At 33.6% G+C, this 24,375-nt stretch overlaps 1 protein-coding gene across 3 annotated transcripts in view; it reads right to left on the reverse strand.

The window, feature by feature from the left end:
* Positions 1-24,375, reverse strand: part of PCDH15 (protocadherin related 15) — a 761,207-nt gene that overhangs the window by 733,352 nt on the left and 3,480 nt on the right. For all 3 annotated transcript variants that reach the window (XM_057505880.1, XM_057505879.1, XM_036928766.2), the window contains exon 2: positions 13,542-13,660. In XM_057505880.1, the coding sequence (XP_057361863.1) occupies positions 13,542-13,632 (91 nt within the window). In that variant the 5' untranslated portion in view covers positions 13,633-13,660. The remainder of the gene's footprint in view (positions 1-13,541; positions 13,661-24,375) is intronic.

Genomic DNA, 24,375 nt, shown 5'->3' on the forward strand with positions numbered 1-24,375 from the left:
AAATTCTGCAACACAATCCAATTGATCAGTATAATTTACTAATTTATTCAGATGGATGTGTTGCCAAACTTGGAATATATATAGCATTGTGAGACCTATTTTGAGATTCTCTGAGGTTAGAATATCATTTGCCTTTGTACATACTTTTGAAATTCATTTGATTCTATACTTATACATATTTAATTGAAGACAGTGTGTCACATGTATATATATGTGTGTCTGTGTGTATAATTTTAATAAGGACTCTTTTTCAATTAAGCAGTATGCCTTTGTATTTTAGTACAGATTAAAAAAACCACTTCCATTTGAAACATGGGTGTAGGAATCACATAAGCATATAATTCTGAATGAAAGATTCAGTTATTTTCAAAACTTATTGAATATGTTTTCATATTCTAAGTCATTGACTTTTAAAAATTCATTCATTATTTGTCTACTCTGCAAAACATGTTAGCAATCTTAAATTGCAGCATTTCATACCACAATGCATTTGTCCAAAGTCAACAAGACATACTACTAGCTGACAGTTCTTGAACCAGGGGGATCTGGTTGAATCTCTTTTGTTTTCAAAGTGCTTTTCCATAAGATTCTAGTTATTTTTATTAGAGATTCCATTGTTGGCCAGTTGTACCTTCCATTAATCTTCTCTAGTGATGGGTTAAAGCTAATAGGAAATCCAGAATTACAGAGTTTCTTTGCCAGGGATATCCTCATAATGTATCTTTTAATATTAGCGTGGGCATTGCACTCAGAAAACTCTTAGAGGAAGAATTTTCAGTAAACAGAAGCTGATTTTCTTACAGTTTTTGATATGTAAATTTAGCCTCTCCATGTCTTTTTGATCTGTGCTATGGCACAAAACAGTTAATATTATAAAAGAAAGAAAAACATATCATGAATGTCTTTGAATGTCACACTTTGGGGAACCTGCTCTTAAAAAACATATTTAAACTGATAGGAGAAAGCGACTGCTACTATCAGGGTTACTGGAGCCAGAGAGCTCTTAGCAATAGTCAGAGCTTTCATGCACTGACCTGGGTCCAGTGTCAGTAATTCACTGGACAATATTCCTTCCAGTTTTCTTTTTATGAGAATATACCTCACTTTATATAATAAAATGAACCCCCGTGGAATCAATATTTAATAAATGCTATCTGACAAAGGTCCTAGTTTGAATTTAAATCTTAGAAATTTAGAAAATAAATTGAAAAAAATTTTCAAACTTCACTATCATTGGGAGGAAATTGAATGGCATTGCCTTTAAAGTGCTCCTCATCTGACAATAGAAAGAAGCTTTAGAGGTATTAAAATGTGTAGGTGTGCACTCTGGGGACTTCTATATTATAAGAATGCAATCAGAAAATTTTTTTAAATGCTACCCTAATTTCCTTCTGTAACAAGGGAGGCTAAAAGTCTAGTTAAAATTGCTTTTTAAATTGGCCCCAGCTATTAGAATTATGAAGGGACTGGAACCAAGAAAATGTTTATTGTGCTCTCTAGAATTTAAATTAGCTAAAGGGTGGGAGAAAGATATCAAAGGTTGAGCAAGTGGCGAGAGAGAGAGAGAGAGAGAGAGAGAGAGAGAGAGAGAGAGAGAGGAGAGACAGAGGAAGGGTGTAGGAGTATGGGTGTAGGAATCACATAAGCATATAATTGTGAATGAAAGAATGAAAGATTCAGTTATTTTCAAAACTTATTGAATATGTTTTCATATTTTAAGTCATTGATTTTTAAAAATTCATTCATTATTTGTCTACTCTGCAAAACATGTCAGAAATCTTAATTCTACAAAACCTTTGTAACTTGTATCTTCGAACTTCAAACATTAAAAGACAAGGCAAACAGGAGGGTGATAGAAAAATGAGAATTCAAGACAGGGAAGAGTGAAATGAGTGAAAAGAATGAGAAGAATAAAGTGGTAAAAGAAACACCTGCATATGAGTGAAGGAAGATAAATACAAAAGAAGGAACTAAAGGAAGTTGACAAACTAATTAATGGAGGTAGACAAAATAAGAGGAAAAAATGGAAAAGGTACAAATACCCAGTAGTTACTGAGTTTCTGCTCTCTGCCAGATTCCTTAGTAAGTTCAGCTGAAAAATTCACAGGCTTGATGGGTAGAAGATCATACAAAGAATTATAGGACATGGAAAAAGATACAAGGTACATGATTATTCTATTAAAAGCATGGTCTATTTAACCTATATAGTGTGATTTTGTGTGTGTGTGTGTGTGTGTGTGTGTGTGTGTATACATGTTTCAGACAAAAGAAACCTAAAAAATCATTGATTAATAATGAGAAAACATTAAGTCCATCTTAATTTGAGAATAGTAATACTTATACTATAACAAAAAAACATGTATTTATCGTTTCCTGTTGCTAGAAAGCATGCTCAACAGTTAATACACATAACATCAGTTACTCCTAAAGGCAATCTAATTAGAGTTGCTGTTATCTTTGTTTAACCACTAGAGATCTGAGTCATAGAGAGATTACATAACTCATCAGAAATCATATATTCTGCAGAATTTGAAACAGGCGTGATCCAAAAGCTCATGCTCCAAGTACTATGCCATAGATAATATTTCATAGCCACATACTAATGCTTATTATCTATTTTTAATCCACTCAAGTTCCCTTTTGTTTTGCCTGCACATATGAATTTATAATGGATCAGGACTGAATCTCATGTAGCTCTTCATTCATTTCCCAAGTAACTCAAAACTACCTCATTACGGAAATCGTTTTATGACTAACTGCCACGGACTTTAAGACTCTTCAAGGCAGGTAGCGTGAGGTCCATCCTTTTAACACCTGTTCCTCATAACTGGCAGTATATTGATTTATACTTGTAATTTCTATTTGTTCCTTTAGTAATGTTTCATATGAAGTAGGCTGTAACATTCATAAGGTCAATAAATGTATCTTATTTATATTTGCATCCCTAGAACTTAGCAAAAAAACTGGTATATTATAGATGTCAATAAATACATATCAAATTAATGAACATGTAATAGGAATTGTTCAAAGCTTTCATCATTCTCCTAAGGTTCTGGGCATCAGGGTCTATAATATTGTGTTTTCATGCTTTCTGGAGGCCGTAAGATGCAACAGTCAGGAGGGTGGCAGCTTGCACCCAGCTGCCTGAGCTAGGATCATGGCTCTTAGAGTAGGAGCTGGGACCTTAAACAAGATAGCAAGATAGTTTGGTATCTTCAGTTTTCTCATCTGGAAAACAGTAATAATAATAGTTACCTCATGGAATTTTAGTGAACATTAAGTAGAATAAATAAGAGAATATATATCCTTCTAAGGGGTGTTAGTTGTTTTGTCATATCCTTATATCACTAAGACCTTAGGTGGGGTATGTGTTCTTGAACCTTATTCCTGCTTCCCTGTTATCACTGCCTCACTATTTAAAACACAGCACAACAAACAAAACCTTTTTAACTTGTGTCTTCGAACTTCCTGCATTTCATCTTCCTCCACCACTCCAAATGTTCACCCTTAACATCCCTGTCAATGTCATGAGTGCTACGTCGCTAATCCTACATTCAGGTCTCACATTTCACTTCACTTGATCAGACTTGACATAGTTGATCACTTTCTCCTTGAGATGTTTCTTGCCTTTGGTTTTTAGTAAACCACTCTTTCTTAGATTTTTCTTTTTTTTTTCATAAACAGTCTCTATATATCAATATTCTTTTTGATTCTTTCTCATCTTACAGGACTGTATGATCAGTGCCTCTATGGCTCAGCCCTAGCTATGCTTACCCTGTTGATGAGGTTGGTCACTCAGTCTGTCCTGATGGTTAGACCAAATCTGTCTCTATTAGCTCCAACACACCATCAAACTTTGCTGGCTATACCTTCCAAACACCATAGACAACCATTTTTACTTCTGTCATGAAGACCTGGTCTAAGCTACCTTTATTTTCTGCCTGGAGTGCTAATACATTTCTCACTGGTCATCCTGATCTTAACTGCTGATTCTCAATACAAGAGTCAAAGCAATTTTGTTAAAACTTAAGTGAATCACTTCACTCCTCTGTTTGAAGCACTCCAGTAGCTTTCCTTTTCAGAGAAACCATCTCCCTCCAGTGGCCACAAGGCCTTGCACAATCTGCTTCTGCCTCACCTATCTGCTCTTACCTCCTCTCCCTCATGTGGCAGAACATTCCACCCACCCTAGCTTTCTTGCAATTGGCTTCTTCAGACTCACAAGGCATGTCCTCATCTCGAAGTCCTTTCACTCACTTAAAAAAAAAAAATCCTGGTGTCTCATATGTCCAAATGCTCTTCCCCTAAGAATCTTTCTGGCTGGCTTTTCCCCTCATCCTCCTTAAAACTTCTCTTCAAGTGTACCTTCTCAGTAAATCCTTCTCACACCCTCCAATTTTTAAAATAGCATTCTCCAAGGTATTCCTTCTTCTTTTTACCTGCTTTATTTTTGACATAAACCCTTTCATGTACACTACATGATTTTCTTATTGATTTTGGATTATTTTCTGTCTCCCTTCAATATAAAGCAAACCACATAAAGAGATTTTTTGTCTGTTTTGTTGTTCACTATATCCACAACACCTAGAAAAGGGCTTGACACCTAGTAGCCACTTAAAAATACATGGGTTAAAATTTGTAAGCTTGTGTAAATGAAATATAATGATATATAAATTATGGGTATTATATATGCATTGTGAGTAGGGCAGAGTGTATAGTATTTGAAAGGTGTTTGACACATAGAAATTACTTAGCTTTAATTATTAGAAAACTGAGTAGATATTGCATATGCTTGATATGCCTGAATGAATGAATGAATGAATAAATGAAAATAAACATAATACATTATTACTATTACTTTAAAATGCTGTATTTTCCCCCATGGGGATATCATCAGAACGGCATTCTCTCTGTGTCCAAGAGACTAACTGTGGCCAAATCCTGGATATAATCATCACATACAATATTGATGACTGAGTTACCATTGTCCTTTTCACACATTATCTAAGACTGAATGGCGCTCATCAGTATTCCAATTGTTTAATAAAAACAGTAAACTCAGATTAGCTGAACAGTCATCACTAAACAGTCTAACTGAGCAGCCCCGAGGGGCAATGTAGGATCCTACAAGAGTAGGGAATATTAGTAGACTAGGGTTGTTGATCTGAGGAAAAATTGCTGCAGTGTGACCCACCGTTTTTAACAAATGTCCAGAAAGCAGCGAATCATCAGAAAAAGAAAGACAGGAAACACATCTGAAGAAAGGATTGATCCAGTTTAGTGTTCTACAAAGACTTCTCTAAATGACACACTACTATGAGATACATATTGACTGAATCTCTAAAAACATTACATATATAACTTACATAAGTTCTTTTCCCTACAAGATACAAAAAAGTACGTTGTAAGTTGTATCTCCATACCACAGGAATTTATCGATTGCTTTTGCGGCTATGTCAATCCTGAGCAGTGTCACATAAATCAAACTCTTACTAAGTATGTTTTTGAATTGTTTGAACGCTAGCTACTCCTCAAACCTAAACAACTTGCCCATATATTGTTAAACAGACATTTCACCTCTCAATCTATTTTTGGTAATTCAATACTTACTTACTTCAATAACCATTAATTGGGTCATTCTGTCAATGAGGGAAACTAAAGTAAATGAGACAGTCTCTATCTTCAGGAATTTATAATATAAACATAAAAACAAACATTATATGATGTATTATAATATAAAAGGGAAGATGGAATTTATTTTTTTTCTAGTGTGGTTGAGGTATATTGACAAAAATGGTATGTATTTAAAGTGTACAACATGATGGCTTGGTATTTATACATTGTGAGTTCATTATCACAGTCGAGCTAATTAATCATCCATCATCTCACACAGTTTCTTTCCTTCTTTTTAAAATGTGGTAACACTTAGGATCCACCCTCTTAGCAAATTTCAAGTATGTAGTACACTATCATGACCATATTGTACATTAGATCCCCAGAACATATTCATTTTATAACTGGAATTTTGTACCCTTAGACCAGCCTCTCCTCATTTAATTTTGATTGTGTGTTATTAGTAACAACATCAAAGAAAAAATGAATAAGTTAGTATCAAGAAATAAGTAGAATTTGAGTAAAATCTGGAAGGAAAGGTTAAGGTTTTGATGTCATAGCAAAATAATACAGCATGTGATTACTGCACTTAGAGCTGAGATATCGGGTTTGGTTTCAGCTCTGTCACTTAATAGTTGCCCCAAGATGGGAAAGCAACTTAACCTCTCTGTGCCACTATAGTTTCCTGATGTATAAACAAGGCATAATAGTAGTGAAATAGTACGTGGTTGTTATTAGAATCACAAGGGTCTCAAGGAGTTCTTGTGAAGATTAATATGTATATATAATATTTAAACCTGAACAACTTGCCTGTATGTTGCTAATTAGACACTTATTGTTAAATATTGTTAAACAGACATTTAATCTCTCAATCCATATTTGAGAGGCATTAAATATATTCAATGGTAAAAATGAGTATTCTCATTGGCAGATTGACCCAACTAGTGGTTATTGAAATAAGTAATATTAATACATATATAATATAATATAATATAATATAATATAATATAATATAATATAATATAATATAATATAATATAATATAATATAATATAATATAATAATATAGAGAGGGCTTATTGATAAATACTAAATAGATATTAGTGGTTATTATTAAGAGATGTTTTTTACAGATAAAATAAATATTTATGATTCATCATTTCAAGAAACTTGTTGAACATGCAGTAGTGATGTGCATGTAACATGCGGGGAATACTTCTCGGTAGCAAATAAGAAGGCATTAAATACATTCAATTACAAAAACTGTGTACTACAAGCAATCAAGAAATATATTCTAAGGGTGTCCCCCCATACACACCCTGTCTTCCTCCCCGCCACACACACACAGAGGTGGTTGCTATTAGCTGGAGGTTCATGAAGGAGTTGAGTTTATAAATATGCCTTGGATAGGTAGTGATCACAACAAAGTACATACTTACCTTTGGATACTTTAATATCTAACCTTCCCTGACTGAAGTCATAAAACAGCATGTACTGTCCTCAGTGCTGCAGAGATGCCTGTATCCATATTAAATAAGAACACCTAGTCAGTGTTCATGGTTTTTCTGAAATTTACATATGTTCCTTAAGTTCCTTAATTTGAAAATTCAAAATGTGGTCTGCAAATATTTTCTTATTATCTCTACCCAAATTCTTCAACAGATTTTCCATTAGTAATCCCCCAAAACACATATACTGAATGTAATTCCATTTTCTTAGATCACATTATATTGACTATCTTTGTCTTTTCTAGAGTTCATATTCAATAAAATCTTAATGAAATAAATGTTTTATAAATAAATGAATATGTGGACTAGAGAAAAAGTAATAGTATATGCATTGGATATGCAGCTAGATGAATACCCCATGCCAGTGAAATCAGATGGAACCAAAAAAAACAAGGAGAGGAATTTGTTTACTTGTCAGAAATACCTAAATTTGTTTATTATAGAATATGGCTCCTTATGGAAATATAAACAAGAGTGGGATGCTTTCAAAATTACAGAACAGGAAAAGGTAGAATAGTTACAGGAAAGATGGAGAAGAAGTCTGATAGGTAAACAATCAGAAAAAGTCAGTACAAAGAACCTCTGAGAAAAAGTTTCAAGAAGGTAGATCAATAATGCCATTTGCTGAAAAGCTATAAAATGATAGGTTTTCCCCAAGAAAGTAGTCATTGGAGGCCTTAAAGAGTGCACTTTTAGTAGAGAAAAACCAAATTGCAAAGCTTACGGGAAGTGGTGAAGAAGTGGTGGTAACAGGTACAGAGACTTGGCAGGAAAAGACCCAAATGACTAGACACTCCATTATGAGTTGTGTGAGTCTTTGATAACTCAGAGCCAGGCAAGATTATGATTACATTTTTGCACAATTTTAATTTCTATTAAGAACATTTGAAGTGATTCCTGCCTTTTCACACAATTAGGATGTGAGCATTTTATTTTCAATGGGTTCAAATTTTTCAGGTTAAGCAACAGATGGAAATGTCCATCTTATCATTTATCATTAGTTTTACCTACATTGCTTGGACACTGAATTAGACATTTTACTTCTTTTCCCTACCACAACAGGACATATGAGAGTATCTGAAGTATTAAAACTTAGATATTCTAAGTTATTGTGGAATAATCTCTTTGAGTGTGTATGTGTGTGTGTGTTTGTGTGTATGTGCAAAGAGAAAATCCTAAGAATAATAATAATAATTGGTCTTCCATTTATCAGAGTTATTCCCCCACAACCCCGGCTCTTTCACTCTCAGGACTTCCAAGATACACAGATGGGCTTTAAGTGAGTCTATTAAAGGAGTATATAAAAGTTATTAAAGTAATTATTTTAGGCACAAAGTCACAGAGTTTTTATTTCTAAACTTTCATACTAGGACATTGTTGGTGAAACAATAAAAGATAAATTTTTTCAAGTCTTTATAACTAGGTCCATTTGGTAGGTACAAGGCTCTACAAGATTACCCATTTTAAGAAAAGAGGGAAAAATAAATGCAAATGAAATAAATGCAAGTTTAGGTACAACCTAAAAAAAAGGACACAGTCAAGCTTTCATCTAGACATGACACTGAGATTGTTTAAGAAAATTTCATTGGAGAAAGTATTGAAAATAGCAATGTTCTTTTTTGTCCTCCCATTCTAATGTCACATAATAATGACAATGCATATAAATATAATAGCTTATAAAGCTTCCCCTGAAAAAACAATACTCAGGATTTTAACTAAGTTATTCTTAAAACTTGAATTTAACCTCTACAAGATGGAATAAGTAAAAGGGGTAGACAAAGAGACAAAGATGTCTATAATATATGAATTAAATCTGCATAACATATGCTACAAGTGATTATTTTTGTTTAAAATGTGTATCAACTATGCTATACCCACACATGTGTGTGTGTATGTGTGTGTATGTGTGCAAACATTTGTACTGTTTGTATGCTGAGTTAAGAAATCATATTTAAATGAGGGATTAAGAAGATTCAGAGACAACCAAGTTCACTGAAAAGTACTTAGATCCAGTAATCATCTTTAATTGTTAATGAAGCAGACTCAAAATTATTGCACTGTACTATGTTCAGAGAAAGATAATGTTAACAAGTAGAAGATAAAGTACATAAGCATAGAAAAGGCAAACTCAAAGAATAAGGGATTTAAAAAATCTTCCCAGCATGATCCAGGGGAGAAAGTAAGTGTTCCACAGAGTACTGCCCTATGTGACTGCTGTTAATGTCCTGGAAAGATGAACCAGTAAGATCCTTCAGCTCTTCTTGCTAAGTTGGTAAGTTTACTTAACCATCTCTTGTTAAGGCATCTTGGTGGGGACAGTACATCTTGCTTGGAAAAGTAAGGGTTTTGGCTCATAAGATAATTGTTTTTTCTTTATGATTCTATTATCAGCATTGTAATTTTTCATTATCTTTCAAGTGTAATTAATATAAACCAGGTGCACTCTACTTCATGGCTTCTGAAAGCATTGATAGAAATGATGTCTCCAGGCTTTAGCATCAGACCTTAGAACATGGTTGTACTCTTGATTGACATGCTTATCTCATCACTGACCTTCCATGGACTACTTAAGAGCCAGCATAAAAATGAACCTGGAAATGTTCCTCAAACTTCATTTAAAGTTTCATGTGAATCAGTAAGCTTTCTAAGGAAAGGATACATTTATTAATACTTTTAGGAATAAAATGTAATTAAACAAAATTATGTCTTCAAGAGGCTTAGTAAGTTTATGAGAGACATAAAGACATATACTTAGTACAGAGGGGCACAAATTACTCCTTTATAAGTAAATATGCAAGTTTATATAAAAGAAGAATTATTTATAATGAGAACTAATAACAACAATAATGATAAATATTTTAGTGAATATTAGCCATTTATGAGATGCTGTTCTAAGCTGTATAAATTGAGTTTCAAGACTCATTATTTTTAACAAAGTATTTTATATTAATAACAAATTAACAGTTAACATATAATTATTATTAATTATTAATTATAACTGAGCCTAAGGAAGTACTGTGGTCTTTTGAGGTTTTAAACAGGGTCCTTTCATAGCTGTTCTGGTTCTACATAAGAGTTCCATTCACATCATAGATCTATGCTAATTTATGTAATGACTCAAGGGCAAGATGGAAGATTTCTGGCTTTCAAGGCTAAGTGCTTGAGCAGCCAGGGAGGAGCCTTTCCTTCATAAACTCATGTTGGCTGTCGTGGTCTGCATACACTAAAGGAATCTCTCTCTTGGTCTGTTTTCTCCCTGACTCTCAAAAGCGCACACACCTGACACCTAAAAGGCACATGTACCTTTTAAAACTCCCGTAATACTTTGGTTCAAACTTAGTCATAATGCTACCATATACAGTTTTTCTTTAAGTCTTTTCCCATCTAATTGCAGCAGCAATACAACAACTTGAAAATACAGAGGAAGTAATAAAAAAATAAATATAAAACATATCCACTACCCATATGTCATGTCCCTGTTGTTCCTCTCCCTTTCTGAATTCATCCATGAATTCAAAATCAGATCAAAACAAACAAAAACACAGATCCTATGCACAACTTGGCTTATTTACCTCACTGTGAATATGTTAGAATGAGGGATCTGTTTTATATATATATTTTTTTCTTTTTTCCCACACAACATATACTTTAGCAGATGGCCCTGCTACTTCTGCCTCCGCGTGGTGCTTCCTTCCAGGCTCCCCACACTTAATTTAGGATCAGGATACATGTTCTCATTCAAATAAAATTGTCAGCTTTGGTAATGCATTTTACTATAAGCTAAAATATCAATGCTAATGCTCTCTTATGAGGAGAAAAAGACACTATAAACTACAAATCTATTACATTCTTTAAATTTCTATCAGTTAGCTAAATTCTGACTTTTAAAATTTAATATAATTTTATCAATCTTACATTATTAATTCTTGCTTAGATATATAGTCATCAAACAAACAAAATGTCCATTATGGAAGAGGCAATCCACAAATTTTATTACCAAATCAAAAAATTATCCCAGCAATTTGAATCAGAAATATAAAAAAAGACTCAAAACGTAGCCAAAGATTTCAAGTAAATAATTTTGTTATAAAAATATTTTAAATAATAATTATACAATATATTATTCTTAGGAGTTTCACACATTTGGGTAATACTAGAATATTCAATTTCAGGATAAAGTTTCAATTTTTTTTCCCTTCTAACTTTCTTATGTCTGAAGAAATACATAGAAAAGTATAAAAAATGGTTTACAATGAAAAGGATAATCCTATTCTTTAGTATATGAGAAACCTAGACTGTTATGCAAATAGCCTTTGAGTAGTTTAGAATTTTTTCTCCTTCATTTTTTTCTATCTGAAGTTCTCACCATGTATGTAAATCTTTTGTCAACTATCACAGCAGGCTAATCCGACCAATGGATTATCTATAGAAAAAGTTTCTTGCATGTTTCTGACCATCATCATTAACTTTGATCAATCTAACCACATACTTGCATCCCTAAGCATCTGGATAAAAAGAAATTGCTTCAAGAAGTTCTTACCACACATTCCAGTTTAGTGTTATTTTGAATATTTGCCATGCTTTGCTGAGTTTTGATTTCATTCCTACATAGCATGGGCTCAGAATTTTATATGGAATTTTAAAAAAGTAATAGTTATGAAAACCATTTCAGTCACACAGAGCTGAACAACTGAATAAAAGTGATGTCAAAGAGTCCCTAGTTGAGGGAGGTCGGAGAGGTGAGGACCTGAGATATAAAGATACCTAAGGGAACAAAACATTGCTACCTCCTGGGGCATGTTGGAAGATGCAAGTATGGAAGGAATGCTGAAATGCATGTAAAGTTAAGCAATCTCTGCAGAACACTAGACAAAGTTTGTATTTCTGTGACCAGTTTAACATTTCTCTATTCCTTCAATCTACTCAAGAACTGAGTCACTTCTAGGAGGCCAACTGAGAAGGCTTTCTAACAGTGCTGTAGGGGAGCCGTCTGTATTGTGGTCCTTTAGGGGGCAGCCCTTCTGTACACTGTCACTGGCAGGTAAGAAGTTACACTCTGCTTCAGAACGTACACTATGTGACAGCCAATGGCAACTTGATAATCTTATTTCCGAGACTATGAAAGCATATTTAGAAAGAGCATGAGCTAAAATGAGCTTATTAAGGAAACCATTTCTATAGCATTACAGGTTAAACCAGGAGTAATTTCCTCTTATAACCTAAATTATGTTAGTACATAAAAAAGTACAGAGCACATGAATGTCTAATGTGAGCAATGACAGTGAATCCCTTATTGCTCAGCCTGAACACTAAATATGAATAAAGGTAGAATGCCTTATGACGTAAAGAAATATCAACACACTGATTGTCATCTATTCCTGAGGCACAATTAAAAATGCATCTGTTTAATACAGTCATACTCTTTAAAGTTTCACTGATTTTTATTTTTGCTTCAAAGTAGCTAACACATTAATTATTTCTTATTGCATTTTAAAACTTGTTTTTAGACTGGAGAGTCAAAATCTCCTTAAATGGCAATGACATGAACATTAAATTCAGATGCACTTGAAGTAAACACTGTGTTAATTAGCATAACTTTTCAGGGGATTAGGCTACAGACTTCATGAAAATAGATGCTATTGTGAATTACTCTGCAAATTCCAAATGAGGTATATATGTATATAGCATGTATATATATCTTTACACATATATATTATATAACACTATATATTATAAAATATATATTATATAATACTACATATTATACAATATATATAATATATAATATACATATATATATTTCTTAAGTGACTGATTTGCTACTAGTAAGGTGAATGACTTACAAAGTCTAATGTGATGTCATTTACCTTCTTTTCACTCTTTCCAGATAAAATAGTGGGGGATGAATTATTCCAATACCCAGTGACAGTGCTAAAACTAAAATCACTTATAGCCACTACTTTTGACCCCTTCAGAGAAATTTTCTCATAGGAATTTCTGGTATCTTTCATATTCTTACACTTTATCTCAGACCATTGTCTGTATTTATTCAAGGGTTAGTAAACAGAATTTAGGAGGCCAATGCCTTACCCATTAGATTACTGGGACAGATAGAAAATAGAATTTAATGTGTTTTCTTTCATAGCAATTAATTATTTGTTTTGTAAGAATGAGTAATCGTTCACACAGAGGTCTCGAGTTGGATATTCTACCATCCTGCAAAATCCTTATTAAGAAGCACAGAGTTTTGGATGTCACTTCTGTAGAATTATTTTAATTAAAGTAAATTATTGATAGAGCTAGTAACCTTTAAAAATAAACTGCAAATTAGCATTATTCATTGTTGTGGTATGTTTCATTTTCAATTTAATAATAAAGCATTCTGGCTAACTCTAAAGGTCAGTCTAAGAGCAGTCTTACCATCATCATACTGTCCAGAGCCGATTTTGAAGAGGGAACCAAGGATAATTCCTGAAGCTAACCATTTCCAGAAGTGAAAATGTTGTAACATCTTCTGTCAAATTCCTTTCAAGGCTGATCTGAAATAACAAAAGGGAGAAAGAAGCATTTGACAAGTTCATTAATCTCTTATAGGTAAACAGAACTGTCATAGAACAGAAAAGCCTTAATGACTTCATAGTTAATTAGCTGTGCTACCTTATCCATTAACAGAGTAGCACACTTGTTTAATGCTCTGGAACTGTGAATTTGCAGACAAGTAGTTTCTAAGGAAAGTAATCTTTTCTGCTATTTCCTTTTAAGCAAGTAAATTGAGAAGTTAATATGCTGATAATATCAGAACCACACCTTTTTTAATATTGAGACCCTGTGTACCAAATGTTAATCAGTTTACATTACTACATTTATCTTGCCCATAGCATAATTCTACTATACAGTGTGAAGTGCTCTGCAACAATTTAAGAGGTAATCGGTTTTTAGCATTCTACATGAAAATTTCAAAGGACACTTGTCTTACACAATTAAGTAGGAAAAAAAATCATTAAAATGCTAATTCCATTCTAGTAGAGTGATAAGAAATTGATTTAACTATGCCCAGTAAGACTAAGGATAAACCATCATCTGTTAATACATCTGTCTTCAGAAGCATTTGGATGAATTTCATTTTAATTCCTTTGTTTTTCTTTGCAACCGCCTAGAAAGTAAAGAAACTGAATGAGGTAGTAGTGGCCAGTGAGCATATCAGAAAGGCTTATTGAAAGAGTGATGTGCTCAATTTCTTTGTAAATTGAAATTTCCATGCAGAATTTCTAAAATGTCCCTGATTATAGATCAGAGTAGAGGGAATAGGAAATTTTTTTCTGCAACTCAGAAGTTCTAAACTCATATGCGTACAGGAGACAAGACAAAAGAAAAGAGTGAATTAGCTTAATGGGACAATAGGGATAGTGAAGGCTGTGATAAAATATGGAGTATAGGATTTGTCTTGAAAGGCCAGCTGGTATTCAACCTCTGTCAATGGTGTTTCTAGATCTTCTGATTTTTCCAGAAGGTGGTAAAAATCCAAATTTCCATGTGAGATTGCCAATGTTTAAATGATTGTCCAATCTTTGTAGGCTAAATGCTCTGGCAAGCCATATTGTTTTTGGAGGTCCTTCAATTTATACCTCCTGCCCAGGATTCTCTCTTAGAGTAGTTGTAGATAAGGTTCATCAGAATGTACAAAGAAAATGTTTTAAATCATCATTCATTTTTTATGAGTTTTATAAAGATTATTTGTACACTAGCATATATACATATATGTAATTTATTTAAATATTGTATTAAAAGTACAGGTCATTTCTTTTTACTCATAGGATATACAGTCCTTAGATTTCAAAGGCCACTGCACTAGAACACACACATTTTAAAGTGGAATCTATTTTTTTTTTGGTACTTCTTTACATTTAAAAAAATGAGTTTTCTTTTTACATGATTGTCAATTTTTTTTTTCCTTGAAAAAAGGACTCAGCTTCTGATTTTATAAGATCTAGGCATGAAGAGCCCAAAATAGAGCCCAACATTAGGCAGGAAAATATAACAACAATTCATGCTTACTTTCAGGAAAAAGTGAAATAATATTGACCAATGGTAGTAGTTACAAGAGCAGTGAGCTAGAGTATGCCTTCTTTTTAAGTTCAAGTTCAATTTACCAGTTATATTTTTCAGTAAATTAATTAGCATCTCCATCTCATTTTCCTCATCATTAACATGGAGATAAAATAGTAACTATCTGATAAGTTTGTTTTCAGGATTAAATAAGTAAATGGCTATAAATACATGCTTATAAGAGTGCCTCAGAGTGAGCCATAAGACTTATATGAGTATTTTTGACTCAGCATCTATAAAATCTTCCAACTACTTGAACATATATTTTCTGAACTTGTTTTTGGCATATTCTCTCAGGTAGGGATTATGACATCCATTCTGTGGAGGAAAGGTCATTCTCATTGGGTCAAGATTACAAACTGGTTACTAACTGAAGAGGTGGTGCAGTTTGTCATTCTGAAACCTCTGCACATTCCATTACAGGAAAGAACTAGGAAATGATAAGGAGAACAAATCGTTCAGAAGGTTTCCGGGGTCATGGAAGCCAAGAAAGGCCTGCTGTGTTAGCTCTCTGTGCCCACGGGAGAGATACTGCATCCCTTTTCCCAAACCTGGATTATAGCCTTCCTAACATTTATGATGGCTTGCATTCCTTTTTTTGTTTTATTTAGAAATGAGGCATTAATGAACAGAAAAGAATATTTAAAATTACAAAATGAAGAGAAAACACTTAAAGGGAAAGTAGTATCTTCCCAAATGACAGGAGGATAAAGTTTTGGTCCATAATGGGCCCTCAATCTACTGTCTTGACTTCCCTCTTACTAGCTTAGTTTTAAGTATTATGCTCTCACAAATACACTATTTTATTTTGTTTCTCACTCAAACCATTTGGTCTAATTTAACAGCCTTCAAGATAAAAACAACCTGATGTGTCATAATTTTAAAATCATTAAAGACAATGCTATTAATATGTCTGTAAAATAGAACCTCTTGATCTGTGATCTTGTATATTTTTATTAGAGGATCATATTTATACTCTTAAAAATATCACAAAAAAACTTGCATAAACATTAATTTAGAATAGGTAAAGCACTTACCATCTGGAATAATAATAATAATAATATTTGGGATCATGTGTTACATTTGTTTGTTTTTGAAGAATGAGGAAGATAGTAACTTTCCCACTTATTTTTTAAAAATAGTCAATTTATATCTATATTATTTCCAAAGCAATTCTAATCATTTCAATAGGCTCCATATTTACAGCAGCCTGAAAGGTAAAACTCACCATATCAAACTGATAACTGAAACCCCAGAGTACATGTTGACTAAATAAGAAAACTCCACTTTCTAAATAAAGATGTAATGAGAAGATACCTCCTGGCAAGAGGCTATGCTTCTTTATTCAAAAGACTAAGGACCAGCATGTTGAATACACTTACTCTGCCAATCAGCTAACAGTGGCACTTCTGTCATGAGATAAGTTGGCATGGATTGAAAACTTTAGACAAGAAACCATCTTCATTAATTTCTCTTCAATCTCTAGAATTGTAGGCAAATTTTTATACATGAACCCCAAATTTTGTTGAATGATTGTAGGTAAATGAGAGGCATTTCAAACAAAACTGTTAATGTGGTAGTACACTTTAATTATAAATTCCATGTTGAACTCTGCCATGTTCACTGAGTACAAATTTTTTTTCCAGATCTCCTTGGCTAATAATGTTATGCTCTAGCAATCTAGATCAAGCCCAGTACTTAAAAAGAACAAAGCTGAGCTGTAAATAAATTCATTGTACTTGCTTTACAGGAAATAATTTCATTGGCATAATGAACACACTGGTATTGTTAATAAAGATACAGTTTTGCAGTAGTGATTTGGAAATATTCTGTTGTCAAAAATTCTGGGAAAAAAACCCAACTTTCCCAATATGTAATAATCTTACATGTAAATGCAAGGTTCATGAAATTTATGATGCATTTTCCATACTCATTAGAATACTTTACAATAATTACTCAACACATAATATACCGATTTTGAATTTACCTTATTTGTATTCTCTATTATAAAGCTCATATTCATTTCTCTGGCATTCAATAGTCTCAGAAATGCATTTATTCAACAAGCATTCAGGGAGGTGCCACTTTACTCTTCTAGGTAGTTGGAAATACAAATGACAAAAGCTCATTCATATCTCTGCTCTCATGAGTCTAATATTCTAGCAATATGAAGAGAGACAAACCCTAAACACAAACACGTTATATACCATATTAAAAGGTAATATGTGACTTGAAAATACCAGCTTGCTTTTTCAAAGTTTTATACTGTCATTTTACAATTAATATGCACTCAGAAAATGAAGTATGTCTGTACAAACCACCAAAATACTTCCTGATAATATAATGGAAAGAGACCTCTGCAGGAACGCATGCCTTTTCCAACAGTGCTTGCTGAAAGCACTCTCAGTGGAGTCTACCGTCCTGGGTCCAGATTGCTGTTCATCTCTTGGAAAGAGATTAAAGAAAGGCCTTTCATTGACTTTCACTTTCAAGTATGAATCCAAAGGCTGGCAGTCACAAAGCTTTGCCCTTTGTGTGTTTATCCCTGTTCTCCGTGCCCGGGTTGGGAGTGGTGACACATGGCAAAAGCAGCCAGGGTTGACATCACAGCAGTATTCCCTCTGACACAATTTTGACAATGTTAACTTTTATTTATTCATTTATTTTTTATATTCTGTCCCTGGCTTCTATGTGAAATCCACTCATTTCCTTGATATATCAGGGTTTGGAGTCCACAGCCAATACTGCGATGAGAAATCCCAAATTAATACAATGTCAGGAAGCAAGCTAGAATCTCTTGGTGAAGTGGGGGCTGTGCATATGCATCTGCCCTTCAACAGTCTGTTCAAACTCTGGAATTTCCTGTCTGTGACAGCATCTAGACAGAGCTATAAAAATAAAACTTGTCACCGCTCTCTATTCCTTGCAAGAAATATATACAATCCACTTGCCAGAATAAAGCAAACTTCCTTACAGAGCAGCTTCAAGTATCAAACTGAAAACAATAAGGCTTTCCAAAGTTACTACATCTTACCACACCAAACTGAATTTCCTTCACTGACTGGTTGGGAACTTTTCATCCCCCTCATCATAGTAGATAGGTCAAGAATGTTTTCATTGCTACAGAGAATAGTTACCACTCATTAGCATGACCTTATGAATCTCCTTCTATTTATTTGTAATATGAACTTTGAGAAAATAAAATTCCAGAGATTCTTTCAGCTATATTTCCTCTTTCTAGATCACTTTATATTTTTCTCTTATTTTAATTTATGTATACATTATATTAAATATCTATTTATAAAATTGCTTATTTTACATAACACATAGTTACATTGTTTACACACAATTTATGTAAATAAATACATTTATATTTAATTTAAATTTATATTATATGTAGATAAATATTGATATTATCTATTATTTATTTATTTTAGTCATAAGCTAAATTCTGCTTTGAGGACAGAAATGGCTGATTATAACTCATTCTAGGTAAGGAAAGAAAAATGACCCTTGTTTCCACTGGGAACTATGAAATCTAAGGCACCTCTCCAGTGTGGGCCAGACAAACCCAGCTTACCTCTTTGCTGGGGTTTACAGTTTATTGATATTCTACAATGTCTGAGTGTACCTTCACCATTCACTTTAAAATGTATGGTTATTTGCCATTTCTCCCTATACCTTCCTCCCCTCTCTTTCGTTATACATATATATACATACATACACACACACACACACACATACACAAAATCTTTGTCTCTCTCTCTCTATATATATATATATATGTGTGTGTGTGTGTATATATATATGTATATGTCTGTCTATGTATACATACAATTTAAATATGGTGGAATCAAACTTGAAATAACTTTAAAAATGAAAAAGAGAAGAAATCCATAAGAACTAATATTTCCATCACTGTAATTGTTTATAGACAAGCTTCTGCATTTCAGTTTTAAACATTTTAAATATATATTAATTAGCTGTAAACATTAAATGAGACTAGTTTAACTCAAAATACATTTAGTGATGCCACATGATACATATAAGGAATGTCCAAGATTAAATATATTTCTTCTACAAACTTTGATGGATCTTTGAAAATTTCAATCAGTACCTTTATTTTCAATTTCCAAACCTTGGGAACATTCAAACTGTGCCGTAACATGTTTTAGAGGGTCCATCCTTTTTTAAATAACAGTTTTAATCATAAACCTCTAAATAAAGGAGGGATAGACATCGGTTTTCTTTTTGAGTAATACTCCTCATCAAGAAAAAAGTTATTGACAAATGTTATTAGCCTATTCAATTTATACTTAAAGATAGAATCCGTTTGAAAGTCAATATTCAATTTAATCAGTAATGAGTATGAACCTTGTGTTATAATAAATTAGCCACACTAGTTGGTTTAATAAAATGTTAGTAAGTCAAAAATTTAAAGAATGGATTTCAATATTTATGCCCACTATTGCTATCCTATCGAATATTATTTTTAGTGATTATATATGCATTTACTCATTAAGAATTTATTATATATTTAGTGCATATCAAACACCCTGTTTCTACAACAGAAATAAATCAATTTAGTTTTCTCACATTCCTCACAATGATTTTGCTATTAAGCAAGCACCACATTTCATATTCTTGGCATAATTACATCATGTCAAAATAGATTCCAAATTAGAGAGTATTAAATTTTAATTTCCAATTTTAATGGACTTCTATTCAATCTATGTTTTTTGAGCTATTACCTAAATAATACTCTTAGACATAAATATATTTCCCACAATTTCTTAGAAAAATAACAGGGAAAAGCTTAGTTTGAAAGAAGTGACCACTTTGATATAAAAAAAATCATTATTTTATCTGTGGGATGCTTAACTTAAAAATATAACCAAGTGAATTTAAAACTGAGTTTTAAAGCTCAGAAAAGTGGATGTATGATTTTAAAAGGAAGCTGGACAGAGAGCTCTGTGTAATGCGATTCTCTGGCATAGGAAACAAATTATGACAAATATTTCTTCCTTGATGAAGATTAAACATCCCAAGAAACACAAATAAATTAATGAATAATTATTCTTCTCCTAGAGTAAATCCATTCACAAAAATCTAAGTATTAAGTCAATTAACAAAGATCGATACTGAATGTGTAAAAAATGACAGTGACTTTTTTGATGTATTATAATAAAAAATCCTGGCTTTGTAATAAAAGAGACTGATGGTGCATTCAGAGCTCTGCCACTTCTTGCTGTATGAATGCTAAACTAGTGAAAACTTGTGAGACATGGTTTAAAAATTAGAATATTAAAATATGCTTTATTCTGCTGCAGTTCATAGATGAAAAGTTGAATGATTAAAAAAATAGGAACACTAAAGAATACTCATTTTGAAAATTTACTGCATAAGCATTTATTGAGTGATTATGGACAGTGCATTTTATATAAGATGCAGAGATTACATCAATGTGAGACAAAAAGGGGTGAATAATGAGTAAGTAAATAAATAAATGTCCATGTGGCATTTTCAATCTAACAGGATGTGAGAGTCAAACCCTATTATGCTTCACAACAAATCATGCACTTTTATAATACCCATACACAGAATGCAGGTGGAATCTGTGACCTGCTTCTAAAAGAACATGATAAAAGTAATGAGATGTCATCCCCTCGATTCAGCTAAGTTATATAAAAATCAGTCTTAACACACTGGAGAAAGAGAGATTTTCCATCTCAGCTTGAAGATGCAAATGTTTATACTGTAAGCTGCATAGGGAGAGATACATATGCCAGGGAAATACAAGTAACCTTTTATACCTGAGGGCAGCCTGCAGACAACAGCCCTCAGTCATACAACCAAAATTGAATGAATTCTGCCAACTCTCTAAATAGCTTTGAAGGGGATTCTTCACAAACCATCCTATAGATTAGAATGCAGATCAGAAGGCACTCAATTTCAGTCTGGTAAGAAGACACTGAGCAGAGGATTCAGCTAAACTGTGGCCAAATTCCTGACCACCAAAACTGGGAGATAATTGGCATGGGTTGTTTTAAGCCATTGTGTTTATGGTAATTTGTATCCCAGCAATAGAAAATTAATACAGCAAAGGATCTGATGAAAAAAATGTATGTATGTAAAATGTTGATAAGTTTAGTGCTTGTTCTAAATCTTTAGATGATGGTTGCTTATGTGATTGAGAATAGGAATGGAAGTATTTGAACACAATTTACATTCAGCAAAGAAGATAATGGTCTTGCCTAGAACAATGGATGTAGTCTCAATAAGATGAAGTGTTATCAGGAACACAAACTTCAGTGCTGTGGTACAATAACTAAACATTTTTGAAACTGTTGCTGTTTGTCAGGTATCCATAGAAGTCTCATGTACAAACATTGTTTTCCTGGAGTTGTGAGATTAAACCATGAAGAAATAAAAGGTCAAAAACAGTTGATTGTATAATTACCTTAAACTATTTTCTTGGTTCTTATAAGTTCTTATAGTAAGTTTGTTTAAAATCAAACTAATCAGGTACAGAAAGTACCTACTTAACATATTTGTATTGTCTTTGCAGGATTTTTTTAGGTAAGGTCCTCAGAAAACTAAATTGGAGCTATTTCATTTATCATAATTTAGAGTTGGAAAACTATATAAGGCTAAATCTATGTTTGATGTTGATAAAAATGCTGTTAAAGATGAGTATGTTGATGATGATAGATATTACTATTATTAAATTCATTAGACATATTTTATTAATTTTGACAAACAAATGGTAGGTTGTTCTACTTAATTTCACTTTGAGCTTTTTCTATTTACACTAAGAAATTATAAGTGAAATTTACAGTCTTGGCTATTTGGAGAAACAGCATATCAAAAATAGTAGTTCAAATGATAGTTTAGTAAAGAAAGACATACAAGAAAGGTAGTTCTTAGAAATACTTCTAAGCTTTATTTTGACGAAATTATTTTAAGCTTTTACCCTTTATCTTACAAATATATATAAGTAAGGAAGTGCTCAATCTTCTCAACTGGCAAAAGTGTGAAGATGAATAATATAACTTAGAAAAACAACATTATATAAGGACCATGTGAGCCTTTCATTCATGCTAGAACTCCATTAAGTTCATTATGATCTTTCACAAGGAAATATATTTTAATATAATGCTGAGTTTTATTGGATCATATAAAAGTTCTTGTAAGCAGCAATTGCTCTAGAAACTAGAAAAATAATCATAACACAATTGTATATTAAAATATATCTAATTTATATGTGGCTAAAAGAGCTGAAAGATAAAAAATTAAAAATATCTTGAATACTTGGATGTTTGTAGCTCACATCATTACTCTGAGAATGTCAAGTTTTGAATATTTAATGTGTGTTGAAAACAAAATGAATATAAATTAAATTATGGCTATGAAAACACTTTTTAAAGATGGAATGATATATTCTCAATTAATACATTTTAAATTCTTTAATGGTCAATAGGGCTCTGTGGCATATATTTTTTTAATTGACAACTGTTAAAGAATTACTAGGTTTGAGAATAAAATATATACAAGTCAAAACATAATGTGGGAAGGGGAAAAAGATAGCAGCATGAGAAGTGAGACAGAAACGTCCTCCCAAAATCACATTAAACATGAAAATACAGCAAATACCAGTAATCCTGAAAAAAGTGACCTGATGACTGCAGAACAGACTGGCTGTATCTGGAGAAAAAGAGAAGACCTCACAGAAAAGGGTAAAGTAGCAAAGCTGTGATCTGGCAGGACATAAGCTCTCACCCCATCCCAGCCTATAGGTGGGAGGAAGAGAAATGGAGCAGGGAGGCAACAGAAGTCCAAGAATACTGAACACTAGTGCTAGAGATCTTTGGGAGCACAAACTCACATTACATGGTACTCTGGAGATTAATGGGGTTAGAAAGCAAAGACAAGGAGAATACTTAGAGAGACTGAGATTTCAGTCCTCAACTGCTTGTACTCATAACCAGCCCCCTGGACAAAAGAAAGGCAGGCAGTTTGAAGGACTTACCAACAGTGAGAGGGGCACTTACAGGGCAAAGATTACATAAAGCTTGCTGCTCAGAAGAGAGGACAGATGCAAAAAAAATCTTTCTGACAGCTCAGCCCAGCAGGTTGGGAACTCTCAGAGGCTTCAGACATTCCATCCCCCTGGAGGGCAATGAAGCTCCGAGGTCCCCTCACTATGGTATGCAACCTGCCACTCCTTCCTCACAGTAGGTGTCAGTACAACTCACCTGACAACCCCACCAATTCCAGGCCAGCCAGAGGGTGGCCCCGCCTACAGCAGCTATAGGGGCCTAATGCAGAGGCTCCTCCCTGCATGCAGGGCCCACTGAACACTGGCAGTGGAGACTGGTGTTATGGCCGGGGAGGCAAGTTCAAAATCCCAGCCAAGCTCTTTCCTCCAGGTAGGCACCAGATCCACTCACCTGTGACCCCAGCCATTGCTGCGGGCACATGGCAGCTTCAGGGAGTAGAGCTCCTCGGAGCTAGAGGGTGCTGCCTCCACAAAGTTATTAGGCCATAGGAAACACTAAAAAATGAAGAGGCAAAGGAATTTGGCCCAAACAAAATCACAAGAAAAACAATGCCAGAAAGAGTGCTTAGTGAAACTAAAATCACCAATCTTCTCGATAAAGATTTCAAAATAAAAGTCATAAACATACAGAAAAATATTCAAGATCTCAGTCAGGAGTTAAAGAGGTAGAAGCTTTGAAAAATACAATATCTGAAATGAAACATACAATGGAGGGATTTAAAAGTAGATTAGATGAAGTAGAGGAGACGGTGTCAGGTGATGGAAGTACAGAGATCTCCCAACACAAGGAATCCTCCCAACACAAGCTCTACTCTCTGGAGCTGCCATGTGCCTGCAGCAACAGCTGGGGTCACAGGTGAGTGGATCTGGTGCCTGTTGGGAAGAAAGAGCTTGTCTGGGATTTTGAACTTGCCTTCCTGGCCATAACACCAGTCTCCACCGCCAGTGTTCAGTGGGCCCTGCATGCAGGGAGGAGCCTCTGCGTTAGGCCCCTAAAGCTGCCATAGGATTTAATCCAAGACATATAAAAATTAAAATGGCAAATATCAAGGACAAGTAGAGAGTACTGAAGGGAGCCAGAGAGAGAAA

This window comes from Manis pentadactyla, chromosome 8 (assembly GCF_030020395.1).
Source record: "Manis pentadactyla isolate mManPen7 chromosome 8, mManPen7.hap1, whole genome shotgun sequence".
NCBI classification, from domain to species: Eukaryota; Metazoa; Chordata; class Mammalia; order Pholidota; family Manidae; genus Manis; species Manis pentadactyla.